Source organism: Paramisgurnus dabryanus, chromosome 2, assembly GCF_030506205.2.
Source record: "Paramisgurnus dabryanus chromosome 2, PD_genome_1.1, whole genome shotgun sequence".
Lineage (NCBI taxonomy): Eukaryota > Metazoa > Chordata > Actinopteri > Cypriniformes > Cobitidae > Paramisgurnus > Paramisgurnus dabryanus.
In genome coordinates, this window is record NC_133338.1 from 55,128,725 (window position 1) to 55,142,010 (window position 13,286).

Here is a 13,286-nt window from a genome sequence, read left to right on the forward strand (position 1 = left end):
AGTTTGGAAAGCTCTTAAAACTAGTCTAATCCCTGTCTGGGAAAAATTCCCTATAAGCTTACGTACTAGTGTGATGCACTAGTGTGATGCATTTTAAAGCTTTAAAGTTGTATGAGGCAGTGTAAAACTAGGCACAAACCAGCTGCTGACCATGCAAACTGATCTAATATTAGTGGATTTTATTTGTCAAAAAACATTGTTGATAGAATTTTATAAAAATACTACTTACACATATTAGTGTGATGTATACATATTGTAAATCAATGCATTTCTTGACTATTTATTAAGAAAAATCACAGCTCTTTGCCTCTAACTCAATGTATTTCAATGGCTCACTTTGAGCCATTTTGGGCTTCCATTGTCAGAATTCTCTTCCTAAAGGGCTATGGGTAGAATTTGTCGGTGCCAACACTCGTGGTCTAATAGAGTTAAGCATAATGTATTTCCATGTATTTTGATTATCTGTTTTAAAACTGCGTTCATTTTATATTTTTCTATAACTGAATCAATAAAAATAGAACGTTTTGAGAATTTCTGAGATCATTTGAATGCCTCTGTGTCGTACTGGTCTTAAATTTGACTCATAATGGTGTTAAAAGGTCTTAAAAAGGTCTTAAATTTAACTTGCTGAAACCTGCAAGAACCCTGCCTTAGGCTAACGTCACAATTTCACCATAACTCGGCCATACACATCAACCCGTTTGACTAATGCAAGAAGGCCCACTGTCGTCATTAATGCAGGTTCAGTGGCAAACGGTTCTGTATGGCATACTATTTGCCGCAACACACAAGACCACAAGAAAACCCAAAATCTCACCGCAACCCGACCAGTCATGCCAACCCGTTTGACTAAGACCAGAGGCCCCACTGTTGTCGTTAATACAGGTTCAGTGGCAAACGGTGGAAAACTACTACAACACCGGTCTGTTGTATAAGAATTGATGTTGATCCCTTAATACTTACCTGAGACATCGTTGCGACTCTGTGGGATGGTCAATTGAGTGATGACACCCTTTGGGTTGTCAAGTGTTCGCCCTCCTTCCTGGGTGTTTCACTGACAACACCTCCAGAGGGTTCAGCAGTGAATCCCAGCGTCCCAGGTTCACTCCCTAGGTGCCATCAACTCACTTGAAGACCCAGGCGGAGTCTTTTCTCTTCACCCACAGCCATTGGCTTCCCTTTTCCGCAGAAAGGTCTTTGACTGCCTTTCCTTGTATTCCATCTCCCGGAGTAGCCTGGATGTTGAGGTGGCTATGAACCCTCTGCAACCTACTTCCACTGGGTGTACCTTCATAATCCAGCCTTGTTGTTGCGCATCGGTTGCAAGTTCAGCATACCTCAGCTTTTTCCATTCATAGGCCTCCGCCACTGCACCCTCCCAGGGCACGGTGAGCTCAATGATGTAGACAAGCTTGAGCGAGGCTGGTCGCAGGTTGCTGGCTGCAATTTCAGCTGGGAAGCAGAGTTTCTTGTTCAAGTCTGCCAACAGCTTCCAGTCCCGTGCCCTGCAGCAAGACACATCAGCACCTGGTTGTGTCGCCAGGTGTAATGGCCTTGGGTGAGGCTGATCTTGCATCCCACTAAGATGTGCTTCAGTGTTGCTAGACTCTGGCAAAGAGGGCACGCGGGGTCCTCTGCAAACCATTGGCTTAGGTTTGTGGGAGAAGCCAGGACATCATAGGCAGCCCTGACAGTAAAGCTTGCCATGAATGCCTCCATCTCCCATAGCTCTTTCCAGGAGATCTTCCTTATCTCCACTCCTTCCCATGCCATCCACTGCCCTTGCTTTACCTGTGCCACAGCTTGGGCACACCTTCTTGCTTCCTACTCCTGACCTACCTCCTGGACCACCATTTTGCGTCTCTGAGATGGAGAGGCCTTGCTCTACATGGTGTACTGGCCCCAAGTCCAAGACCCCTCCTCCCCTCCTGCAGCCAGGACTGCTCAGGGCAGGTTGGGCTACAAATGGATTGCTCGAATCCAGTAGCATCATCTCCAGTCTCACTTTGGCACACTTGAACTCCTCTACAATACTGGAAATGGGCAGGTGTATCATCCCTTTGCCATAAAGTCCAATACTGCTGAGGCATCTGGGAAGGGCAAATCACTTCCTTACATATAAGCTGACCAATCTTTCCAGCTTTTTCACCTTTGAGAGTGGGACTTCATAGAGGGTTAGTGGCCACAGGAGACGTGGAAGTAGTCCATACTGCATGCACCAGAGCTTCAGCTTGCCCGGAAGCAAGGTTCTGTCGATGTTCTCCAGGCCACTGGCTAACTCCTTCCTAAGCTGCTCTACCTGCTCTTTGTCTTTAAGGGAGGCATCAAACCAATGACCTAGGCTCTTCACTGGCTTTTCGGAAACAGTTGGGATGGGTTCCTTGCCAATGTGAAAGTGGTGGTCTGACAGCATACCCTTGTTTACTCCTTGTGTTAAAGAAATATTTTAAGTGTTCCGAATTTTTTTTTCAGTTTGGGCTTCACAATATTTAAGCTCATTACTATAGTTCACAGGAATTCACAAGCATTTTTGTAGGACTAACTGATGCTGTTTAATAGATATCTAGAAGTGAAGGATCACAAACTCAGTACTACATTGGGATGACTGTAGAGTTGGACAAATCATTTAGGTGAGTATGAAAGACTAAAAGCAAACCATTTGAACTTTATAAGCTCGAACTGATTTTGCCAAGTGAGATATGTCCTCAGGCTAAATCATCTGGATGTACATTAGCTAATTGGCGGCACATGAGTAAATATCTGGACATTGATCATTTGTAAGAAAAGCCCAAACCCTATAAATAAAAAATCTCGTATACACTCTAAAAAACATGTGGTTATAAACAACCCAATTTGGATTGTTTTTAGCCCAATGGCTGGGTGAATATAGGACAGAACACACGCTGGGCTAACTTGATCAAGTTGGGTTGTTAATTTTAACCCAGCAAATGTTTTTTCAACCCAAATGAATGTTTAATTTTTTTTATTACTAACATTACATGCGATTTAATTCATAGTTCATGTATTGTAATTTACCTCAATCAAACATATCTAAAAACTTAGAATAAAACTTAATCACAATAAAAATAAGTTTATAAACATTTGTTTCAACAGAAAAAAAAAGATAATTTTTGTATATCCTCTTGAGAAGTGCTAACTGGAGTCTGTCCTGATGATGGTCCGAAATGCCTGTGACAAGTAACTTAAAAGAGGGCTTATTTTGACTCAACGCAGAGTACACAGTTAAGGTGAAACTTAGGTTTGTTTAGGCTGTGGGGTTAAAACTTTACATAAGTCATAATAATAACAATAATAATAATTACTTACATTTATATAGCGCTTTTCTGCAGCACTCAAAGTGCTTTACATATAAAAGGGGGATCTTCTCAACCACCACAAATGTGCAGCGTCCACCTGGATGATACGACAGCAGCCATATTGCACCAGAACACCCACCACACATCAGCTTATTAGTGGAGAGGAGACAGAGTGATATAGCCAGTTAGTATATGAGGGGATGATTAGTAGTTTGGCCAGGATGCCGGGGCACACCCCACTCTTAATCAAATGACATCCTGAGAGTCAGGACCTCAGTTTAACGCCTCTCTTGAAGGACGGTTCTTTATGACAGTATAGTGTCTGTCCCCATCACTATACTGGGGTGTTGGTACCACACAGACCACTGGGTGAGCACTCCGTGCTGGTCTCACTAACACCTCTACCAGTAGCAACCTGGTTTTCCCAGGAGGTCTCCCATCCAAGTACTGACCAGGCTCAACCCTACTTAGCTTTAGTAGGCAAGTTGTCTTGGGCTACAGGTTGATATGGCTACTGTATAGGTCCTTTTATGACAAAAATGTCAGATTTTGATTAGAGGAGGTCAAAAAGGGTAACCAATGCATTTACGATCCTGTGGGCTCAACTTATCGAACAAGCTAAACGCTAATAATCATAGCAGTCCATGTAATAACGTTTCATGTCAAGTAAACTGGACTGTTGTTGTACAAAAGCCCAACAAGCTTCCCATAAGCTCGTATAGTAGTCACACGTATTTGCTTTTTCTAGTAAACAGTAATGGTTTTATGGATAAATATATTGATATCAACCTTGTTGATTCATATAAATCTGTCCGTGTAAAAACCACAGCCTCTCCACACCTGAAGTGAATTCAAACAGCACCACACACTGAGGCCATGTTTACATTAGAGCATTTGCGTTTTAAAACGGCATTTTAAAATGAAAACGATCCTCGTTTATACTGGCATTTTAAAAAGAATCTTCATCCACACTATACCCCACCACAAACCCATGAAACATGACCAATCATGTAACTGGGCATGCGCATAAAAGTGTAAAATAACTTATTACTCTAATAATAGCTTACCTTTGCGCGTTTACGCAGCCTAGGGGTGTGCGATATTGACAAAAAGTCATACCTGGGTCCTTTGCTGGCAACTATAACAGACACTATTTTTGAACCTATAAAAATGTGTTTGGGAAAGTCTTATACTGTTCTATCTTCCCCTTACAACATATTAATATGATTAATAGGTTAATTTAGATTTTATAACTAAACATAAAGGTCTTTATGATTTAAAAAGAAAGCATTCAAGTGAACAGTACTAACAGTAGCGAACTTGAAGCAAAAATAAATTTTAGCAAATGCAAACTTCAATCAAACATAGTAAGAGGTGAAGTATTGCTTTAGCCTACCAGAAATGCTTATTGCATTAATTTTTAAAAGTGTGCGAGGTCCGTGCACGTCCTCCGCTAGCAACACACAATAGCTATAAGCGCAAGCGCCTAAACAAGCATTATATATTAATGACGTTGAGTTTATTGTTTTTATTAATTTATATTCACAAAACTTATCAACAAAACATCGATTAAAATGAAGAGACAAATTATCTGAAACGAAATTCATTTTAAAGTAGCAAACAAAACTTAAATTAAACTAAAAAATAATGTCTGACCCATTACAATTCTCCCTTCATATTGGCCTTTACAACGCCTATATGGCGTTTAAAATTACAGTCTATCTTTCGTAAGCTAACTAAATTTAAACAAATCATAAACACATTAAACCCAACAATACTCAAACATTAATATAAAACAGACATTATCTATAAGGATACATGTTAAAACAATCAAACATAGTAAGAGGTGAAGTATTGCTTTAGCCTACCAGAAATGCTTATTGCATTAATTTTTAAAAGTGTGTGAGGTCCGTGCACGTCCTCCGCTAGCAACACAGAATAGCTAAAAGCGCAAGCGCCTAAAGCATATTAATGACGTTGAGTTTATTGTTTTTATTAATTTACATTCACAAAACTTATCAACAAAACATCGATTAAAATTAAGAGACAAATTATCTGAAACGAAATTCATTTTAAAGTAGCAAACAAAACTTAAATTAAACTCAAAAATAATGTCTGACCCTTTACAATTCTCCCTTCATATTGGCCTTTACAACGCCTATATGGCGTTTTAAATGACAGTCTATCTTTCATAAGCTAACTAAATTTAAACAAAACATAAACACATTAAACCCAACAATACTCAAACATTAATATAAAACAGACATTATCTATAAGGATACATGTTAAAACAATCCGATATAGCGTTTATAATAGCTGGTTGGTAGATGTTTACTATTTTTGGCAAAACCTCCGTTGCAAACCAACATTTACATGAATAAAATAATTTTTACTTTGAAAATGATGCACTGTCATGTTAACATCAGCTGTTCGTTTACATAAGACTCCGTCTACGTTCATTTACACTCAGAGCAACGTCTGAGTTCTCAAACTAAAACAGGGTCTTCAGCGTTTGCGAACGAATCCGTTTATGAGGGTCAAAAACGGTGGTGTAGTGTAGATGAAAGGCGTAAACGTAGCAAAAGTAAGGCGTTTTAAAGGATAAACGCATTAATGTAAACATAGCCTGAGTTAATTTGACCCAGGATTTGAGTTGCTGCGTCCTTGGAGGAGGAGGGATGCATTTATTCAACTGTAGGTGAAAACAACCCAAATATTAACCCGACTGATTGGGTTGCACCAAACTACCCAAGACTACGAAAACAACCCAAATGACCCAAAGGACTCAACCCCACGTTTGGGTAGAAAAAATAACCCAGCATTTTTAGAGTGTATTTTATTGATTATGCTTATTTATATTGAATGTATTTGAAAGTATTACTGCATTTGTCAAGATGACTCTCAGTAACCAGATAAAGTTTTGTTATTATTAATATCTGTAAGTAACTAACATGTCTCCACTGACCAATCAGAATCAAGCATCCCAGAGGAATAGAAGTGTGGGAAGTGTGATTGTATGAACTGAGATTTTAGGGAGAGTTTAAAAACTTTATGATAGGATGATATTAGTTATTGGTTATTTTAATTTGTGTGTGTGTCTCTGTTTGTAGTTGGGTGGACGGTTCACCTGTTGTATACACTGCATGGGAACAAGATGAACCGAATTTTGCCAACAATGATGAGAACTGTGTGACCGTTTTGAAAAGCACAGGTAAGGACTTCTCATTACAGCTGTATATGATATAGCAAATAGACGAAGAACAACATTCACTAATGCTGAGGCATCTATTCAGACTTGTTTCAGAGCCATCACATCTAAATTATAAGATGTTGATTCAGATTAAATAAAGTGTTGGAGCTGACCTTGGAGGAAGTTTTCTCATTTGCATTAATGAATTCATTTTAACCATTAGGTTTAATATTTCAGAAGCTTGTTATTGTACAGCAATATTATATGACACATATATCGTATACTGTATGTCTTATCTAATTGCTTTTTTTAATGGTGCACATGATCTGATGGATAACATGTAGCCTACTGTGTATATTTCTGTAGGACTCTGGAATGATATTAATTGTGGTTATTCGTTACCCTCGATCTGTAAAAGAAGTGATGATTTTGTCAACACCACCATGTCTCCAACCACTGTATCAGCTGCCGGCTGCGCACCTGAATGGACTCTGTTCAGAGGAAAAGTAAGAACCATTACTGTCCAAATACACCTGCTTAGAACCAGTGTTTGAATTTTAGGACCCCATAAGCATTAAAGGAGCATTTCACCCGTAGAAACATTCATCTTTATTGAAAGTGTGTCATATTTGTAGTCGAAATGTAACATATTTAGAATTTTGTGCCTATTTGACCGAGAAAAGGGGGTGTTTGTAGTCTCACCCCCCTCAACAAAGATATTGGACTTCCTTCTTTCAATGATGCAAAATTATGATTTTTACATCATTGAAAGAAGGAAGTGCAACACTGAAATCTGTATTTCTCCTGTCTCAGCGGCAACTGAGGAAATGATGCACAGTAATACTGATTTAATAAAATCTAGATGCTGTTTCCAGGACAAGGTTTAGATGAATCCAGGACTAGGCCTTAGCTATATTAGGTAATTTAAGTGGTTTTGACAAACATATCCTACAAACAATACTCATGTGCATCTTGACACAACCCTTACGAAAATTAACCATAGTTTTACTACAGTTAAAAAAAACATGGTAACTGTAGTAAAACCATGGAAACCACAAAATAACTATGGTTTGGCAATCATGATTTTCAAAATCCTAGTGAAACCATGTTTTTGCTGATATTAATCAATACATCAAAAACCACGGTAACTATACTTTTAGCACAATAAAACCATGGTTAATTTTGTAGGGTAAAACAATGGCACTGATATATGTTAAGATGGGGATCTCCAAGCTTTTTGTGAGCAAGGTCTACCACAATGGATAAAACAATCTGGAGGGCTACTTTTACTCAAAACTTTTTGTTTTACTTGTTGATTTTATTTTGTTTTACTTGTTAATATGTTTTAGTATTGTTTCAAATGTTAAATATTACAATTGAAACTATTAATAGAATGTGCTTTGGCGGGCACCTCGCAGAATCTGTGCGGGCTACATGCTGCCCGCGGGCACCATGTTGGAGACCCCTGTGTTAAGAGATGTCAGGGCAAGGTGTTTTTAAATTAAGGCAGCTCAAACATGCATTTTTTTTCAGGGAGTAGAATGGGACCTAAACTGCCCTATAATGTGAAGTACCTAGGCCAGGGGTCTCCAACCTTTTTTCACTGGAGAGCTACTTTCTAAAAAATAAAAGTGGTCGAGAGCTACTTGTGTCACGTAATACCTAAATTAGTGAATTAATAGACAACGATCTATTAACTCACTGTGATTTGAACTCTTTCCCCTACAGCATTTTTTTAAAAAGTTGCCAGTCAGTGCCAGCAGTTTTTTTTCACAAAATTTTAATACCTTCCAGAAAATGCATTTCTTTAAACATAAACATACGATACATCAAGCACAGATCCTTTTAAACAACAACAACAAAAAAACTTTAATGTTGTCTTTATTTATACTTTTTATCACCTCTTAGATATGGGTATTCTTCCAAAAATGCCACATTTTGAATAAAAAAAATCATTTATTACATTTAGAAAGATGATCCAAACATTCACAGAGAATTTACTGCTTTTGGATTCATAATAGGGATGTGCATGTATGGCATTTTTTCATTTCGATTAATCCATAGGTCTGAAAAACGAGTAGCCCACTCGATTAACTGAGGAAATGAAAAGGGCGTCATTGTGAAAATGAAATTTTTTATTAAAAATACTCAAATAAAATGTAATTTGAAGAAACTATGACAGAAAAATGAACACATATTAGATTATTAATGAAATAGATGTTTTTTAACAGAAACCTCTAACAGGAAAAGCTGCGTGGTGAAGTGAAACTAAAGGGTTAATAAACCCAAACTGATGCGCTTTATATGACGCACTTTACATAATATTAAGCCTTGATACAACATAAATGTATTATACAACGTGCATCTGCATAAAATGTAAGACTTAAACTAAGTTTTGTACTGGAGAGAGAGTTTAACTCCTGTTGTGGACGCGCATTATCAGCATGCTTTAAAACACGTCCAGTCAAAGCACAAGCTTCATAATATTAAACAGCTTTTGCTATCATTTTAGCGATTAAGGTTAGCTGTGTCATGTCGTTCTCTCACCTGTTCTCAGTCAAGATGTAATGCTCGTATGGCTCTCTGGTATTTCTTGACATTTGATGTTTAAACATGTAATATGAGATGATAACCCATTGAACTTGTGACAACGACTGTATTTCGTTTTACCAAAAGTGAATCCGAAAATCACGGCATCCTTTTTAAACATAGTGCCTCGACTCGAGGTGTGTTCAGCTTCAAAGCGTCGCGCGTATCGTCCGGTTGCCGCGGCGCCGATGCGCGAAGTTTTCTGTTTGTTTTTGAATCATACATGTTAAATTACGAATGTCATATGATACGCCGGTCTACAACGCGACGTCAAAAACGCACAAAGTTTTTAGTACCACATGCATCCAAATGCGCCATAACCACAGAAAATAAATAAACCCACCAGCGAGCTACTTGCAATGAAGACACGAGCTACCAGTAGCTCGCGAGCGACGTGTTGGAGACCCCTGACCTAGGTAGGCCTTTATGCTTTAATTGCCTATAATTAAAAATGCTAAATGGAAACTGAATAAATAATTACATGATAAAAACTGGTTAAAAATAAAAAAGTAACTTGGATGTAGCAAGCTACTATTGGTGTAGCTTAGCGCAGTGGTTCTTAACGTTATTCCTGGAGGCCCACTGCCCTGCACATTTTGTATGTCTCCCTTATTTAACACACCTGATTCAAATCATCAGCTCATTAGAAGAGATCTCCATGAACTGAACTGAGTCTGTCAGACAAAAGAGACATACAAAATGTGCAGGGCAGTGGGCCTCCAGGAATAACGTTAAGAACCACTGGCTTAGCTTACTACATTTCCCAGGGGGGTATCTTCAGTGTAGTAAAGCTTAATTTAATGTGAAGTAACTAGTAGCTTAGCTCACTACATTTTCCCAGTAGCTTGCCCAACACTGCTATTCGGAGCCTAAATACCAATAATTTCTGAACTAAATCCTTTGATCTTTAACACATAGAAAAAATATTAACCTGCAAAAACACTTTAAAATGACACCAAAAAACAGATGACTTGGCAACGCTTAGCTGCACACAGCATCTCTCGTCAAGTTCACACTTTATTTCTGGATAAATGTACAAAGTCAACGATGAGTTGGATAAATTTGTTCTTAACTCTTTCACCCCCATTGACGAGATATCTCGTCAATTAAGAGAAAACGCTTCCCTGCCAATGACGAGATTTTTCCGTCTTTCCACAATACCGCTATTATCCACCAGGTGGCGCCCTTCAGAAACTTTTTAAACCCGGAAGTATTGCCCTATGGCAAGTGGCTGCATGTCCGTGTTTGTTTTAAAGATCGCTCTGAATGGGATCTCTATGAAAAGTCCGTCACAAAACCTACCCATATTCAAAAGCTGATTGCAAAAGAACTACTGAAGGTAGGATGAAACGTTTTTTTTTTTGTTTTGTTTGAAAGCAGAGGGTCTGTTCTTTCATTTGGTATATTGTTTGTTAATATACTTAAGGAAAACCATTTTCTGGAAGGCATTAAACTTTGGTGAAAATCAGGGAAAACGCTGGTGCTGGCTGGCAACTTTTTTTAAAACCGCTGGCGGTGAAAGAGTTAAGAAGTTATAGATAATGGCAAAGAAAACACACTTTTCAAAATGAACGCTGCAGAGGAGAATCTCAGCGCCAAGCTGCAATTCTTCTGACATCTTTCCTCCTCCTCATCTACTCCTCATCTACTCGTTACTTTAACTTGGGGCTCGAGCCTGACCTAAGGTATGAGCTGCCTTCAAGGAACAGCCAGCCAAGTTTGTTTATCGTTAATTATTAAGACTAAATGGGCAGGCAAACTCGTGAAATAATGAAAGTAAAACAATCTGCCAAAATATGGTTTTACATGTCTATTAGAATAAAGCCGGATTTTCTTTTTTTTTAAGCTGAAACCTGCTAAAGCTGTCCACGATGTAAAAAAAGGTTGGGGACCCCTGGATTAAGGCGTTTACATGAAGACTTTTTAATCCGATTAAGCCAGTGGTGTCAAACTCAATTTCATCCCGGGCCACATCAGCATTACGGTTAATCTCAAAGGGCCGGTTGTATTTGAATGACTGTATGAATCTATCAACTCTTTTATTACTGTATATTGCATAATTTTCTCTGCATTTGCTTACTATTGGTTTTGTTAATAACTCAATTAATACCTAGCTTTGAAAGTAGATGCCCAGGCAAATAATGACAAAGTGTATAGAGTACAACTATTCTACAGATTATTTTTAAAATAATTGTGGTGACAAAAACACATGTTGTATGTGAGTACAGTACTCTCAAAATGTTATGTTATCCTTCATAGTGCAGGTCAGAAAATGAGAGGCATTTTAGATACTAATAAAGAGTTTTACCATCTCCACCACAAAATTAGGCATTTATTAAACACATCTACCCTTGCTTGTCATTTCTTGCCCTCTTTACAAAACCTGGCTTTGAGTGTCTGACTGTTTGACTGACGTCTCATGAGTTCATTGTTGTAGGCTACAGATCAATAGATTCAATCGTTTATTAATGAGTCAGATGAGTCATTAGTTCGCGTATTCAGCGGAAATAGACGCGTTGTAAACTAATCCCAGCTGGACATCGCGAAACATTTCTGTACACGAGACGGAAAACATTTTCTCGCTGGATCCGCGTGAGCGGGCGCGAGAGAGGGAGAGAAAGAACGAGCAGATACTCTCCGTTTCCATATGCGGAGGTCGCATAGGCAGCGTCATCAAGCCTGGTTTATTTAAGTTAACTGACCATTACATTCGCAAGTCATACGCATATTACAACTATTTACTATAAACAAAGAATAATATTTAACTTTATAATTGTTAATATTCTGAAACAAGACAGTCTTGATGACGTATGCAGCCTGGAAATGCGAGCTCCGGACGCTGCAGCGTTCGCATTCAGACACGCCCATTCTAGTAGTGCGCGCGTGCGGGGCACTGCTCATTCTCTCTCATGCAATCATCAACATTATCACTATAATTACATTACAAAAAGACTTTGGCGGGGCAAAAATTAGTTTTTGTGGCTGCTAAAAAAATCTATATAGGAAATAACCTGCAAAAATAAAACTTATAATAACAATAAAATAATCTGTAAACTCTCGCGGGCCACATAATTAACATAATTTGTAAACTCTCGCGGGCCAGATGAAATGAGGGGGCGGGCCGGATTTGGCCCGCGGGCCTTGAGTTTAACACCCCTGGATTAAGCCATCAATACGATTACAAACAGAGTATTTGTGTGCATGTAAATGTAGCTAATTTTTGTCTTTAAATGTGATAAGTGAATTAAAATGTGATTTTCGGCTAAAACATCTAAAATGCGTTCAAGTGCGCCACTCGCTATTTACTGAAGGAGTTTATTTGATAGTGACATGAGCTTTTATCTTAAAAAGATGAATTTTATTATACAAGTAGTCTTTTTTTACTGTGCTGTTATCATGTTCAAGATATTCCTAAATTTGTTATTGAAACATGCATAAATAAATATTTGTCTTAGTTTTAGTTAACCTATTCAAGGCTGGGTTTCCTGATAACGATTGAACTCAGCACTTAAGAGCGCTTTCTACAAGCTACTTAACGAACATTTATTATTCATTTACATGTATTTCCCAAAGATGCACATAAAAAGATCGCTTGCAGCTGAGATTTAAGTGCAACTTAAGAGTCGCTATCCGTTTGTCAAGTGCTGAAATGTCACCAATATATTGACTCAAATTTGTAGCAGAAGCTTACTAGGCTAATGATCTTCAACTAATGTGCACTAATATTTTTTTAATAATATTTTTCATTATTGTTCAATGACTTTTTAAATGTTTTAATAATTTGGGCATAATGAAATATTATTTTCCGTATTTAGTTAGGACTCGTCCCACTCCGAAATGCCTTCTGCATTTTATATTATAGTTTAGATTATTATTATTATTATTTGTTGTTGTTTATTATCTATGTTTATTTATTATTATGGATTATTGCATTGTACCGTAAGTATTTATTAGGTTTCTTTAATCAGATGCCATTTCCCTTCAAAAAATTTTTTTTACTGTAGCCTAGATGAATTATAGCAGAAATTGGTAGGATCCATTTATCAATTTGCTAGTACCAACTTTTACCAAAATTGTACCAAACACGTTTTTTTTTTCTTTATTAATTTATGTTTAGTCATTTAAATTTGATTTCTCATTTGAATTTTAAATATATTAAAGTAATTTAAATAAAATAAGCAAAGAAGAAC

The 13,286-nt window shown here is 37.7% G+C and overlaps 1 protein-coding gene across 2 annotated transcripts in view; it reads left to right on the forward strand.

Moving 5' to 3' along the window:
* LOC135743917 (macrophage mannose receptor 1-like) overlaps nucleotides 1-13,286 on the forward strand; it is a 172,729-nt gene that overhangs the window by 120,581 nt on the left and 38,862 nt on the right. For both annotated transcript variants that reach the window (XM_065261819.2, XM_065261818.1), the window contains exons 18-20: nucleotides 2,560-2,630; nucleotides 6,428-6,528; nucleotides 6,874-7,013. In XM_065261819.2, coding sequence (XP_065117891.1) covers nucleotides 2,560-2,630; nucleotides 6,428-6,528; nucleotides 6,874-7,013 — 312 coding nt within the window. The remainder of the gene's footprint in view (nucleotides 1-2,559; nucleotides 2,631-6,427; nucleotides 6,529-6,873; nucleotides 7,014-13,286) is intronic.